The following is a 13,174-nucleotide window of genomic DNA, read 5'->3' on the forward strand; positions in this document are numbered from 1 at the left end:
CACTTACTGAGTCTGGTGGAGTCTTTTTTTTTTTTTTTTTTAGTTTATTTATTTATTTTGAGAGAGAGAGAGAGAGCCCGCAAGCAGGGGGGGGGCGTGTACAAGAGGGCAAGAGAGAGAGGGAGGGGGAGAGAGAGAGAGAGAGAGAGAGAGAGAGAGTGCGAGCAGGGGAGGGGCAGAGAGAGAGGGAGAGAGATTCCCATGCAGGCTCCACACCACCAGGGCAGAGCTGGATGTGGGGCTCAAACCCACGAACTGAGAGACCTGAGCAGAAATCAAGAGCTGGAAACCTAACCGACTAGGCTGCCCAGGTGCCCTGAATCTGTTAAGACTCTTTAGATACCGTTTCCATGAATCCTCAGCCTTGTGTGGCATGTGAAGCAGTCCAAGGGGTAAAACCGAAACAAGGAGAAAGACTGCCATGCTGGAGCAGGAAGTGACGTGCCCAGTAAGTGCTTCGAGTCAGAGGGCACTGATGTGAGCCGCACCCCTGTTCTGGCTTGGGCAGGTCACCCGCTCTGCTCCTGCCTGCACTGCTTGTCCGTGGAGCGATGCCCAACAGGCTGTGAGCCATGAAGCTGACAGAAGACTGGCCAACAGCCAGGTGCTGCACTGACACTCATCTGCCCCTTGCCCCTCTACGGAGGGGTCGCCTGTGCCCTGTCCAGGGGTTGGGGGCACCGCAGTGTTGGCATCTGTGGAAGCCGGGGCGGCCCTGGGTAAGTGGAGCCCAGCACATCCTTGGAGGAAGGCAGGCTGGCACTGCGAAGGGGTGTGCCCTCAAAGCGAGGCTGCAGGGTGGATCTGCCCCATGTGCTCATTTCTTAGCCAACCTCTCTGGCCGACCTCTGCCAGGCTCCCTTCAACAGACAAGCTGGGCTCAAGGGCACGAACTCTGGGCCACAGTCATCCCTGCTTCTGGCTCACAGTGGGCTGGTCTGGCATTCCTCTCAGGAGTCTGTGCTGGGGGCCAGGAGGATAAGAAACAGTAAAAACAGCAGCAGGACTGTTTTAACGCTTAGAGACCGATCCGGAAACTCTGCAAATGTCCTGGTAAGCATGACACCAGGTGAGGCAGGACAGAGTATGGGGACCAGGGTTGTGATTCTGGCCGCCAGGTTTGGAACACCCATGGGGGGCCCTGGAGCTCTCTGCCTGCTTTCACGGCTACAATGGAGAAAACACCACTTGTCCTTTGGTCCTTACACAGTTCTGGTGAGATAAAATGAGGCACTCTCAGGAAGGCTCCTAGAGATGGTAGAGAGCATATGCCAAGGTAGAGCATTATGTGCTACCAGATCCAGAGGTAAGTGTTGAATTGCCTGGGTTAGACGGGGCAATTCACCCGTGAAAGCCATCTCTGTGCCCAGGTGGCTGCAGGGCACAACCCAACGGGCAGTCGGATTGCAGGCCTCTCCTCACCTCCAGGTACAAGCCCTGTTTCCTTCGCCTCCCAACACGCAAACATGGCAACGCCGACCTGCCTCATCTCCTCGCCACGAGCACTCACCACTCTCACCCATTCACGGATTCATCCACTCAGCAAAACACTTGCTGAGCAGCAGGAAAGCCCCCGGATTCAGAACTCCAGACTCTATGGGTTTGAATCTTCGCTTCTCCGTTTATTAGCTGAGTAGTCTCGCTAGTTACACAATCTCTCTCTGCCTCAGTTTCCTCGACTTTAAGATGAAGTAAGTATCATTTGCTACCTCGCAGGGCTGTAGAGGGGGTTCAGTTAGTTACACAAACCCACCTCCACGTGCTGTTCCCTGCGGTCAGCCGTGGTCCCAAAGCAGGTGATCCTCTGACAGTTTGTCGGAAGGTCAGGAGTAAGCCTGATGCCACGGCGCCTGAGTCATTCACCTACTTCATCTCCTCACGAAGGTACGTAATCATCGCAGGAAGGGGGAGCACAGGACAGCAAGATGTCCTGAGAGACCACATTCACATAACTTTCACGACACTGTATTTTTAAAACAGCTTCATTATGGCCGTGAATCTCTTTCTGTGCCTATATATAAATTAAACTTTATCACAATATGTGTGCACAGGAAAAAACATAGTATATGTGCGTAATCCTATCCAAGGTTGCAGGCACCCACTGGGGGTGTTGGAACACATCCCCTGCAGGTCAGGCGGAGCTACTATAATGTTAAAGTGCTCAGAAAAGTGCCATCTACAGGTTGACTCTCACTGTTACTCTTTGTGCAAGTGACTTTTCTAGGCCTTTGGGTAATGGCGACTGGGTAGAAACAAGGAACGAAGCCTCTGCCTCCTTATCATCCACGAGAAAGATAGAAATTACATATACATACATACGTATGGTAAGGGCTCTAGAAAAGAATGAGGAAAAAGGATTAAGATTGTTAGGGGTAGGGTGTCTAGATAAGGCGCCACTGAGAAACGGGGACATTTCAGGAAAGACCCAAGGAGTAAAGGAATGAGCCAGCAAGGCACCTGGGAAGAACATTCCAGGCAGAGCCAAACCAAGATCACAGGCTGTAACAAGGAAGTGCGTAGCAGGTTTCCGGAGGAGCAGGGAGTTTCACGTCACAGGAGCAGAGCTGTGCATGCTGGGGGCCGAAGCAGCAGGAGCTGGGGCCCAGGAGGTCCGAGGGAGTCGCCTCATGCAGCTTCGGCTTTTCCTTAAGAGTGTGACGAAAGTCATAGGGGAGTTGTGGGCAGGAAAGAGAGGATGTGCTATGCTCAGAAGAGGCGGCAGGAGCAGAGGCAGGAGAGAGAGGCTGGCCTCAGACTGACCCAGGCTCTGGAGTTCCAACACATCTCTGTGAAACATTCATACCCTGTGGGGGCTTTGAAGGTTCTCATTCATCCATTCTAAACTTCACCCAAACCTATTCAAGTCTACGCTGGGTGCTGGAAACATGAACATACATGAAACACAGACTCTAGGCTCAAAGGCTCAGCGCACAGTCTGGTAAGAGAGGCCGACATTTAAAGAACTACAGAAGAGAAGAAAGTAGAGGTCCAAACAGGTGTAAAGACCACTTAGAGGAGTAAATGATTACCTCGGCAGGGATGCCAAATGTGGTGGTGGGAGCACCCAGGCAAAGCTTCCAGGAAATAGGAACTTCTGGGTGGGGTTTTGTGGGTTGACTAGAAGTGAGTGGCTTATCACAAACATGATGCTTTGCAGATGAGTGGTGCTCAATAAAGAGTTGTTGAACTGAGTTGAAAGGTTTTGCCCTCCTGAGGCTTTGAGAGTAGATGCAGAAAGGGACAGCATCTCCTTAACTCAGAGCGGCTTTATACAACCAGAATGAGACATGGTGATTTCCCATCTGGCTAATAACCCCACTTAGAACACAGGATCCCTGCATTTCTCTCTAAAAATTATTCCAACCAGTTGCCCAACTCCCCTAAATTTGCAGGACTATTCTGAAATTTTCCTGCAGTGGCTCTACTGAGAAAGGTTTACTGTCAACAAATTTATGAGAAAAAGCAAGGTTGAGTAAGGGCGCTGCTGCCTTGCCGTGAAGGCTTAGCACAACAAGGAGCAAATGGGATTCCCAGAAAGAGCCAAAGAGCTAGAGAACACGGTGGAACACTCTACCCCTCCCCAAGAATGGCAGGGCTGGCCTGTCCCTCTCTCTTGGCCGTCTGTGATAGGGTCTCCTCCACATGCCCTCCAGCCAAACTCGGCCCAACCTTTAAGAGAGTCACTCCATCATGAGGGATCAGGGGCAAGTGGATTTCTCTAGAAATTCTCTGTGTGGAGCCAACAAGATGGGTCTGATTCAGGTCTGGGGGCAGGATCTAGAGGAAGTATGGCCAGGAATTTGGGAGAGAAAAAAAAAAGGGAGGGACAGGTTCTAGGCCTTGTAATTGGAGTTTGAGCCAAATTCAGCCAGCCATCTCAGAGGTGAGGAACACATCTGTTATTTACGTTACAGCTGGGAGATACAGGATGTGGTGCAAAAAAGGTACTTAATACAGACTGACTGGCTTAAGATTTTTCAGTTACCCACTGGTACCCACCATTCTCGACCTGTGCTGTCCCCAAAAGAGTGAATTTTGTCCCCAGGTGGCCCCTGGACTGGTTCTTAGCGGTGGGTGTGGATGTGTCTCCACAGGTACAACAGGAGGGGCTGTGATGCTGAAGTGTGGTGACCAATGTCCATGGACGACCTCTACACGTGCACATCAATGGGCCAATGAGCTCACTCTTAAAGAAGTTAGACAAGAGACCTCCAACATCCTTTACTCATCTAGTATTGAGAGATGCGTGACTGCTCACAGCCACACTCTTCATATTAGCCACAGGAAATAACACACTTCCATCACCTGGTGAATGGATAAACAGTGATATATCCATACATTGGACACATTATTAGGCAATAAATCACAGAATGAAGTACTGATACATGAGCGTGCATGAAGCTCACACTCATTATGGTGAGTCAAAGAAGCCAACAGTCTCCAGAAAAGGCAAATCTACAGAGAGCACAGACCAGTGCGTTCCTGGGAGCTGGGGCAGGGACTGACTGCAGAGAGGCACACACAGGCTTTTTGGGGGTGATGGAAATGTTGGAAAGCTACGTGGTGGTGGTAATTGCACACCTCTATCAATGTGATTAAAAAATCATTCAATTGTATCCTTCCGTGGAGGGAGGTTTATGATCTGTAACTTACATATCAGTGAAGCTGTTTAAAAAGCGTACCTCGATTGGGGGCTGGGTTTCTGCAGCAGCAAGGAGCCAAGGTTTTCCGAGAACCTGCTCTGTGTCCTCGGCCCTACCCCTGATTCCTCCCTCTGCCTTATGGGTGAGGTAGTGTTATCCCCACTGCACACAAGCAGCAATAGGACAGGGAGGTTAGGAACTCACCCAAGGCTATGGAGAGTGGGGCAAGAGCCAGACTCTAGGCTCCCGCAGTTAGTCATGACTCACAGTCTCTCTGAGATGGAGAATGGCGAGGCAAACAGCAGCCATTCATTTCTCCAAAGAGCAAACATTCCCCAAACTAAGGCCGTCCATCTCCCCTTTTCATTTCCTTTTCCTCTTTCATTGCATCCTTTTTCCACCATTCCTTGCTACCCTTGACTACCAGGCTTGTCCTTGCATCTAGAACACTCCCCAGGGAGGTTTAAGATGGGCCCGATAAGCCAGATTTCCCAGGAGCTGAAGCTGATTCCACAGTGACTCTTGGGAATTAACTCATTTTTCCCTCCCTATCTCCAGAATGCCTTTCACATGAATTATACAGCTCTTTAACATGAGCATAACCATTCTGTCTATTTACAGGGTCTTTATAGGAAGGAGAAAACAGAACTGAGGAACATATACATGGTTTTCAGAAATCAACCTGAACACTGCCATTCCTTCCAAAGGACCTCCTCTATACGCTCTGGCCTGAGGCAAATACCTAAATTTCCCCCAAGAAATGCATAATGAGAACCATAACAGGCCTGGACACTCATGTTAGGGAAAAACAATGCTCTTGATCTTCGATTACAAGGGATTTTCACCTTGGCACCACCCCCAGCTCCTCCCCCACTGCTAGAGAGAGCACCTCTTACAGAAATTTGCTTTAGAAGAGCGCGCAATCCAAATCAACATTTCCAGTATGGCAAGCCAGTGGTGGTGTGTGCAGAGGGGTATTAGGAGAAAAAAGCAAGTGGTTTTCCTTAAGTCAGGGCTCTTTCCCACTGGGTGAGTGAGCCCGGGGTTGGCTGGGTATGAGATAGGTTTCCAGCTGTCAATCGCTCAAGGTACACTGAAGCCTGGGGCTTTCTCAATTGCTGTCAATTGGCTTCCTCTGGCTCCTGCTGCCTTGGGTGAGCAGGATGGACAACCTTGAAAAGGTTCTGAGATAAAAGCTTCCTGCTCCCCTTGCAGATCACAGGGAAGACTCTGGAGGCAGAGATCAGCCTAATTAGGGCTGCAGCACTCCAACAGTTCAAGGGACCGGAAGCTGGGGCTGCCACCACCTCTTCAGAGCTTGAGGCTTTCTGTTCACACCAGAAACACCCCTCTCTCCAGTCTCACTGCTCTTTGATGATATTCTTGCTACAGAAATAACGAACACTGTAAAATCCTGAGGCCTGGAGATATTTGTCAGAGGTAGAAGACCCAAACTGTGAATCAATGCGGTCTTGACTTCCCAACTCTGCTCTAAAGTTGGGGGAACATTAAGGCTTCAACAAAACCCTCCTACAGAGGCTTGGGATAAACTAGAAACAGGCCTCCTGAGGGCTTGTTGGCTGCCCCCAGAGAATGTTTAGTAGCAGATGCCCCAAATCCGAGATTCCTAGAAGGGTTTTCCTAAAATACCAACATGATAGTCCCACCGCCCTCATTCTGTTGTGCCAAAATCAGAGCTGCATTCTTCTGCTGAAACTCAGCATCGTTTTACGAAGTGTTTCCTCCTCCAGCTCTCACCTCACCTCTCTTTAGTCACAGCTAAACTTCTGATAATTCACCACAGTGTCTCTTTTATTCCCCAGGCCTCTGCACAGTGACTGTCCAGTCCTCCCGGCACCCTTCCAGTTTGCCATCAGGACTCACTTCCTGTAAAATGCTTCTGGAGAGACTCTCCCCCGCTCTCCCCTAGTGATGGGATCCCTAAGCATCCTGGTACGCAGTGGCATTGCCTGTGGACTTGACTGGCTTCTTTTGTGAGACATGAAGCCACCTGGGCTTGGGACTTGTCCCTTGACACTTTCCCTCCCTCCCAGCACAGTCCACAGGGCACTCCAGCTGACAAACATTCACCCAGTGGATGGGAGAATCAACAACAGCAGGCAAAAAAAAGAGGCCTCCGGATTTCTGTGAACTGAAGGGCTCTGCAGAAGTCTGTGCCAAGGAGCTAGTGCGAAAGGGCAGTTTTATTAGCATGTATTCCAAATCCTAAGGTCCGAGACGAGCTTCCTTGCTCCTGAGACACCGGAATAAAAAGCACAAGGATGTGCACATGCTCTCTTTCATTTATTCGTTCCTTCCAATGGGAGTTACTGTGCCCCTACTGTGTGCCCAGCGGAGCACTTGGGACCCAGAGGGGAACGGACCAGGTGTGCTCTGGCATTATGGAGCATTTAGCCAGGTCAGCATGGGGAATACGAGCTCCCTGTAAGAGCGGAAAGCCAGCAATAGATTTACAGAGAACAGCCTACATGAGAACTTTTAAGGACTGGCTGGGATTCAACAGACTTAGAGAAGAAGCCTCCAAGTAAACTTGATAAAGAGGCTTTTTATATGTGGCAGTGAGTGACCGTCTTCCCAGGGAGGAAGTGGAGACAGGAAAGGAGGAAGTAGTTTCAGAAGCTGCTGCAGGGGTCCTGGTAAAATCTCAGCCCGATTCCTGTGATGGTGACAAGAGCTGTGCTGGCTGAAAACTCGCTGCCAGAGGAGAGTCCACGGCTTCTCTCCGCACCTGCGGGAAGTGCGAGCAGCTGGCTCATGAGGCAAGAGACGGCAGGTACAGCCCCAGGACGTCTGCCACCAGGGCCTGGGGCTCAGACCAGACCAGCAACAAACCTGGAGCCCAGGACTGCAGATCTTGGCCCCGATCACCCACACAGCGGTTATCCCTGTTACCTCCCAGGACACAGCGAGGATGAAATGAGACAATGCACCGTGATGTGTTTGGTATGCACGGCCATGAAGTCTGTAAGTAAATGGCTGCTCCAGTATGGGATGCTGATGTGGTTATTCTTTTTTAAAATTTTTTAACATTTATTTATTTTTGAGAGACAGAGAGACACATAATGTGAGTGGGGTAGGAGCAGAGAGAGGGAGACACAGATCCGGAGCAGGCTCCAGGCTCGAGGTGTCAGCACAGAGCCTGCCGTTGGGGCTGGAATCCAGGAACTGTGAGATTGTGACCTGAGCTGAAGTCAGTCAAGCAACTGAGCCACCCAGGTGCTCCTGATGTGGTCATTCTTAATGGAGGCATTATAGAAAGACTGAATCAGGGGCACCTGAGTGGCTCAGTCGGTTAAGCGTCTGACTTCGGCTCCATCCATGAGGTCACCATGTGTAGGTTTGAGCTCCGTGTTGGGCTCTGCACTGACAGTGTGGAGCCTGGAGTCTGCTTTGGATTCTGTGTCTCTTTCTCTCTCTCTCTCTCTCTCTCTCTCTCTCTCTCTTTTCTCTGCCCCTTCCCTGCTCGTGTGCTCTCTCAAAAATAAATAAACATTTAAAAAAACAGACTCTTGAATACTGAGAACTGAGGGCTGATGGGGGAGAGGGGAAGGGGGTGCTGGTCATGGAGGAGGACACCTGTTGGGATGAGTACTGGGTGTTACATGGAAACCAACTTGACAATAAACTATAAAAGAAAAAATAATTAAAGACTGAATGAGATGATGATTCAGATGTTTAGGTCTTGTGGTCAAGTCCAATGAGTTGTATCGTATTACATTACATCACAATATAATTATAGACTGTGATAGGATACATAGTACCATATTGTGTAATCAATAGTACTAGTTGGCATATATGGAGTACTACCTGTTAGCCCTGTTCTAAGCACTTCACGCCCTACAAATTCTATTATCATCCTTGGTCTACAGGAGGGGAAACCAAGGCCCAGAAAGAGAGTGTCTGAGTCATTCAACCAGAGAGTTGTGGTCGGACTGCACTGAGATGGCGACGCTGCAGAGCGCACCCTCTAGCTGCTAACAAGCATCCAGAACAGCAGACACCCCACCCTGGAGCCTGTGACCCCACCCCGCTTCTCCAGCAGCAGTGTCCAGTCCGTCGCCTCAAACCTTTCCTTGGAGACCCACCCTGGACCTCCAGTCTGCGCCTACTTATATTTTCAACAAACCAATTCTATTTTAGCTGGTACAGTCCTCATGCTCTACTGTATAAAGATCTCTTGATCGCCCCAAGGTGTTCTGCTTTGCCCTTGAAGAGGAGACTTCTATTTCTGAAATGCAGTCAAGGAGTTCATACTACTCTGCCCACAGGGATTCTGAATCTGTCTATTTGTATCTCTGGGCTGCTTTTGAAGACCAAGGAATTGAGATTTTATATAGAAGGATGCCAATTGTGCTCTTGGCCTTTACTGCCCGAGCTCAGGCCATGGTGTGCAAGCTCTGTTGGGGGTGGTGGGGCTCTTGGAACCCTCCCCTACTTTAGATCCGAAGCCCTCCTTTGATCTGTTTTAGATACTTAGGTTTTGTGTCAAGTTTCATTTGGAAAGGGCTCATGATTTAAAAGATGTTTGAAAACCACTGAAAAGTCCTAACATATTTGGAATTATTGAACATGTATTAAGGGAATGCTTAGAGCTCCCTGGTTTCAATCCTTGCCTTTTTTAGGGTGATAAATGAAGATCTGGCAAGACCAGAGAACCATTTCTCTCTCCCCCTCCCCACTCAAGTCTTTGTGAAGCCCCTCAGAACCTGTTTCGAGCACAGGTCTGATAGTTATGGAGGTCTTCACCTTGACCATCCAGTCTCTCCCATTTTAAGTTTCTATTATGATTTTCCACCATCATAAAGAACATTCTTAACCCAAGGACAGACTAAGTCCCCTAGATGACCATGACAGTGTGTGCTTCGAATTTTCACCAAGCCATTATCCAGCTTCTGGAGTCTTCCAAAGCAGGAAAATTACCACAGAAACACGGTGAGCTGTTTATGAGAGCACCCTGGGGTCATGGGCCAGAAGTACTTCTCAAGAGCCTTACCTGTCTTTCAATGAAAGCGTTGATTCTCTGCAACATCCCCTCACATGTGAATTCATACGGCATGTATGGCTCAATCTGTGGAAATAGAATATGGTATCAGCAAAGAGGAGAATACAGAACCTAGGCCACTTACCCAATCCTCCCCTGATTCACTCACACTCAGGTGCCTCATGAGGAGATAAGACTATGAACTTAGAGGTGATAAGAAAAATCTACCTCTTTTAAGCTGAAGAGTATATGGAAAAAAAAAAGAATAAGGTGCTTAGTTTGGGGTCTAGAACACAGAAGGCATTCAAGAAAAGGTGGAGAGTGTCATTTGTTACAGGCAAAAGCCCCACAGGGCAGGCCCCATGGCGGCTGGGCTGTCTTTGTGTCCCAGGGCTGAGCTGGGAGCACAGGTAGGAATTCAGCAAACACCTGTTGAATGAATGCATGCTCGATGATGTAAGAAAGGCACAAGATGGGTGCTTTAAGGACCTATCAGGGTGACAAAGGCAATGATCTACATTAGCAGGTGTGGTGAGCAGGTACCTAAAGAACTCGTGGAGCAGAAAGAGAGTAATAAAGTGCAGCAAAGAGTTCAGTCATGGGTCTTAGGAGGCCAGAAGGTCAAAGCAGACTTCTGCTCATGCTGGGCTTTTAAGGCCAATTATGAGTCTAGCAAGCCAGGTGGGGAAACACATTCCAGGGAGAGCAAGTAGTGGGAAGTGAGATATGCAAGGAGCAGCAGGTGGGTAGAGCTTGGGATCACGACAGCTGGTGAGACATGGCTGGGAAAAGGTTCACTGGTTTTCCACAAAAGGGTTTCTTTTCTTTTTTTGAGAGAGAGAACACAAGTGTGCAAATGAGGGAGGGGTGGAAGGAGATGGAGAGAGAATCTTAAGCAGGCTCAACGTCCAGCTCAGAGCCCGATGCGGGGCTTGATCTCACAACTGTGAGATCATGACCTGCAATCAAGGGCCAGATGGTCAACCGACTCAGCCACCCACGCAACACCTCCACAAAAGGATCTATATTAAGGAGCCTAAGCTTTATTCGATGGAAGCAGGAAATCCCAGAAGGTGCTTCTCAGGGGGGAAGAGGCAATGTGATCAATATACTGACACCTGGGGAAGGGGAAGAAAGTGAGCTTGATCTCTGCTGCACAGTATAATATGCCAATATTACAAGGCTTGCGTTTTGAGGGCAGCCAGCAAACGTTACCAATCTGAAATGGAAATTTCACTTGGCACAAAATCAATAGCAACCTAGTCTGTTACAGCTTCAGAAAGCCCAATAGCACATGTCAGCAACAGGATAGAAGGCCACCTTTACCATCGCCCACTTAGGTCTATCTACGCTTGCCTACCTCAAATTTTCAGGGTAGAGAACTGGATAAAACATTTAAGGGTTGAAGCCTGTGCAAAATGGGACAGTTGACAGAGAAGACATTCGTCCATGGGAAGCCAAGCAGTTGGTCTCAAGGCACCTTCCCCCATTTTCTGTGTGTTGATTCACACACTGTATGTGAAATCTTCTTGAACCATGACTGTTAATTTCATAATCTATCTTCAAATCTGCGATCCTATAATCACACAGGTTTTATCCCAGCCTTCCCTACCCTTGACCATCTGGGAAGAGCTAAAAGAGGCTGAGCCAGAAGTATTATACTCTCAAGGCAGAGCTATTTTGCAGGAACAAAGATTATCATGTTTCTAAACAGATCACCTGAAAAGAGCTCAAAATACCTAGAAAACAGACTTCCATGTTGCAAGCCTGCCCCTTCTCATCTCAAGCTTTTGCACTTGCTCTGTCCTCTCTGACCCAGACATAGCCCTTTCTTTTAAAGGATATTTATCTACTCAACCTGTGGGTGATTCCAGAAGCCTTCTGGCCTACAGGTATGTGTCTCTCAAAGCTTCACAGAAGGAACGGCAAGAAACTACAGCAGAAGACTTGGCATTTCAAGCTCATTTATATGGTGACAAGTTGAATTTCTAGAGTGAAATAAACATTGGGGGCCATCTGCCATGACATCAACAGATTCAATTATGTGGTGGGAAACAGGCTGAATACTCTGGGGCCATTCCTACAACTTATTCCAAAGGTCATCTATTAGAAATGGAAGTAAATTAATTCAAAGAACTCAATGCAATAAATAGAGAAAAACGGCTCTTTCTGTATCTTCCTACAAATCTAATCCAATTTAACCAAAGGGATGCTGACTCATTTATTGCTTTGTGGCCCATTCACTAGTTTAAATAATAGGAAGCCAAATGATTTTCCTCTAAGAGGAAAAGCAGAGGAAAAAAAAAAACGTAATTGCTTTCTTAAGCCACCCTCTTTCAGTGAGTTCTGTGAGCCATCCTGCTGAGGACAGGAACAGGGAGGGCCCTCTGTGTGGGAAAGTTCTCCAGACTCCTGGCCTTGCATAAAAGAACACTGATGGAGGAGCTATTGTGTGGACTGAGGTAGGGGGCGTGTGATAATTTTCTGCATGATATTCGTCAGGAACAAATCAAGGCCTCCTTGGGGAACAGAATGTAAGGGAATGCTGAGTCCACATCCAGTTATGGAGAAGCCCAAGCAGGCCCAGATGTGGAGAACCAGGGGACATGTCCTCGCCATCTTGTTTGGTGGGAAAAGGACTGCTATTCACAGGGCCACAGTATGGATGCCAGCAGGCTGCACGAGATATTTCCTGCTACAAACTTCCCAATAACTTCTCACCTTCTCCTTCCTATTTTCCTCTTCACCCCCCTTCTTGTGTGATGTCCTGTCTCTGCTTGTACCCACTCATTAAGTCAGAGTACAGTTCCTACCGGGAAACGCTCTCAGAGATCAGCTGACCCCACCATGGTCCCACCTGCCAGGGCTTGGCATCACTCAATGAAAGATGGTCTTGGAAGGTACCAGAAGACCAGGAGTTGAAGTCTGATAATCTCCTCTACCTACTAACCACAGGATTTTCTGCTGACGATTTCAAATGTCAATTAGGTTATGCCATTCCCCCGTTCAGAACTTCCCATCATACTTAAAATAAAGCTCAGTCTCCTTATCATGGCCTGTTTTAAAGGCCCTACACATTCTGCCTCCAAGGGACCTTTTCATGGTCTCCATTACTTCTGATGAGAAGCTGGTGGTCATTTATATTGTTATCGCCCTAAATTCAATACATTTTTCAAGATTTTTTCCCTGTTTTCTGCAGTTTGGCAACAATGTATACTTAAGTGTTTTTCTTCATATTTATGCTGCTTGGGGTTCACAGAGCTCCCAGGATCTGCCAGGTGGGGTTGTTCATTAATTCCTTGCCATTATCATTTCAACTATTTCTTCTGGCCATTCTCTCCTCCTGAGATCCCAATTACACCTACACTGGGCTGTCTGATATAAGCCTCAGATGCTCTTTTTTAATTTGATCCCCCCTTTTGTTTCATTTTGGATAATTCCTATTGATAAGTCTATTGATTAGTTCACTGGAATTTTCCTCTGCTGTTACCCTGCTGATACGGCCACCAAAAGAGTTGTTCATTTTCTG

General features: G+C 48.2%; 1 protein-coding gene across 2 annotated transcripts in view; it reads right to left on the minus strand.

Moving 5' to 3' along the window:
• MGAT5 (alpha-1,6-mannosylglycoprotein 6-beta-N-acetylglucosaminyltransferase) overlaps positions 1–13,174 on the minus strand; it is a 336,674-nt gene that overhangs the window by 8,881 nt on the left and 314,619 nt on the right. For both annotated transcript variants that reach the window (XM_029934680.1, XM_029934681.1), the window contains one exon: positions 9,658–9,732. In XM_029934680.1, coding sequence (XP_029790540.1) covers positions 9,658–9,732 — 75 coding nt within the window. The remainder of the gene's footprint in view (positions 1–9,657; positions 9,733–13,174) is intronic.

This window comes from Suricata suricatta, chromosome 3 (assembly GCF_006229205.1).
Source record: "Suricata suricatta isolate VVHF042 chromosome 3, meerkat_22Aug2017_6uvM2_HiC, whole genome shotgun sequence".
Classification (NCBI taxonomy): domain Eukaryota; kingdom Metazoa; phylum Chordata; class Mammalia; order Carnivora; family Herpestidae; genus Suricata; species Suricata suricatta.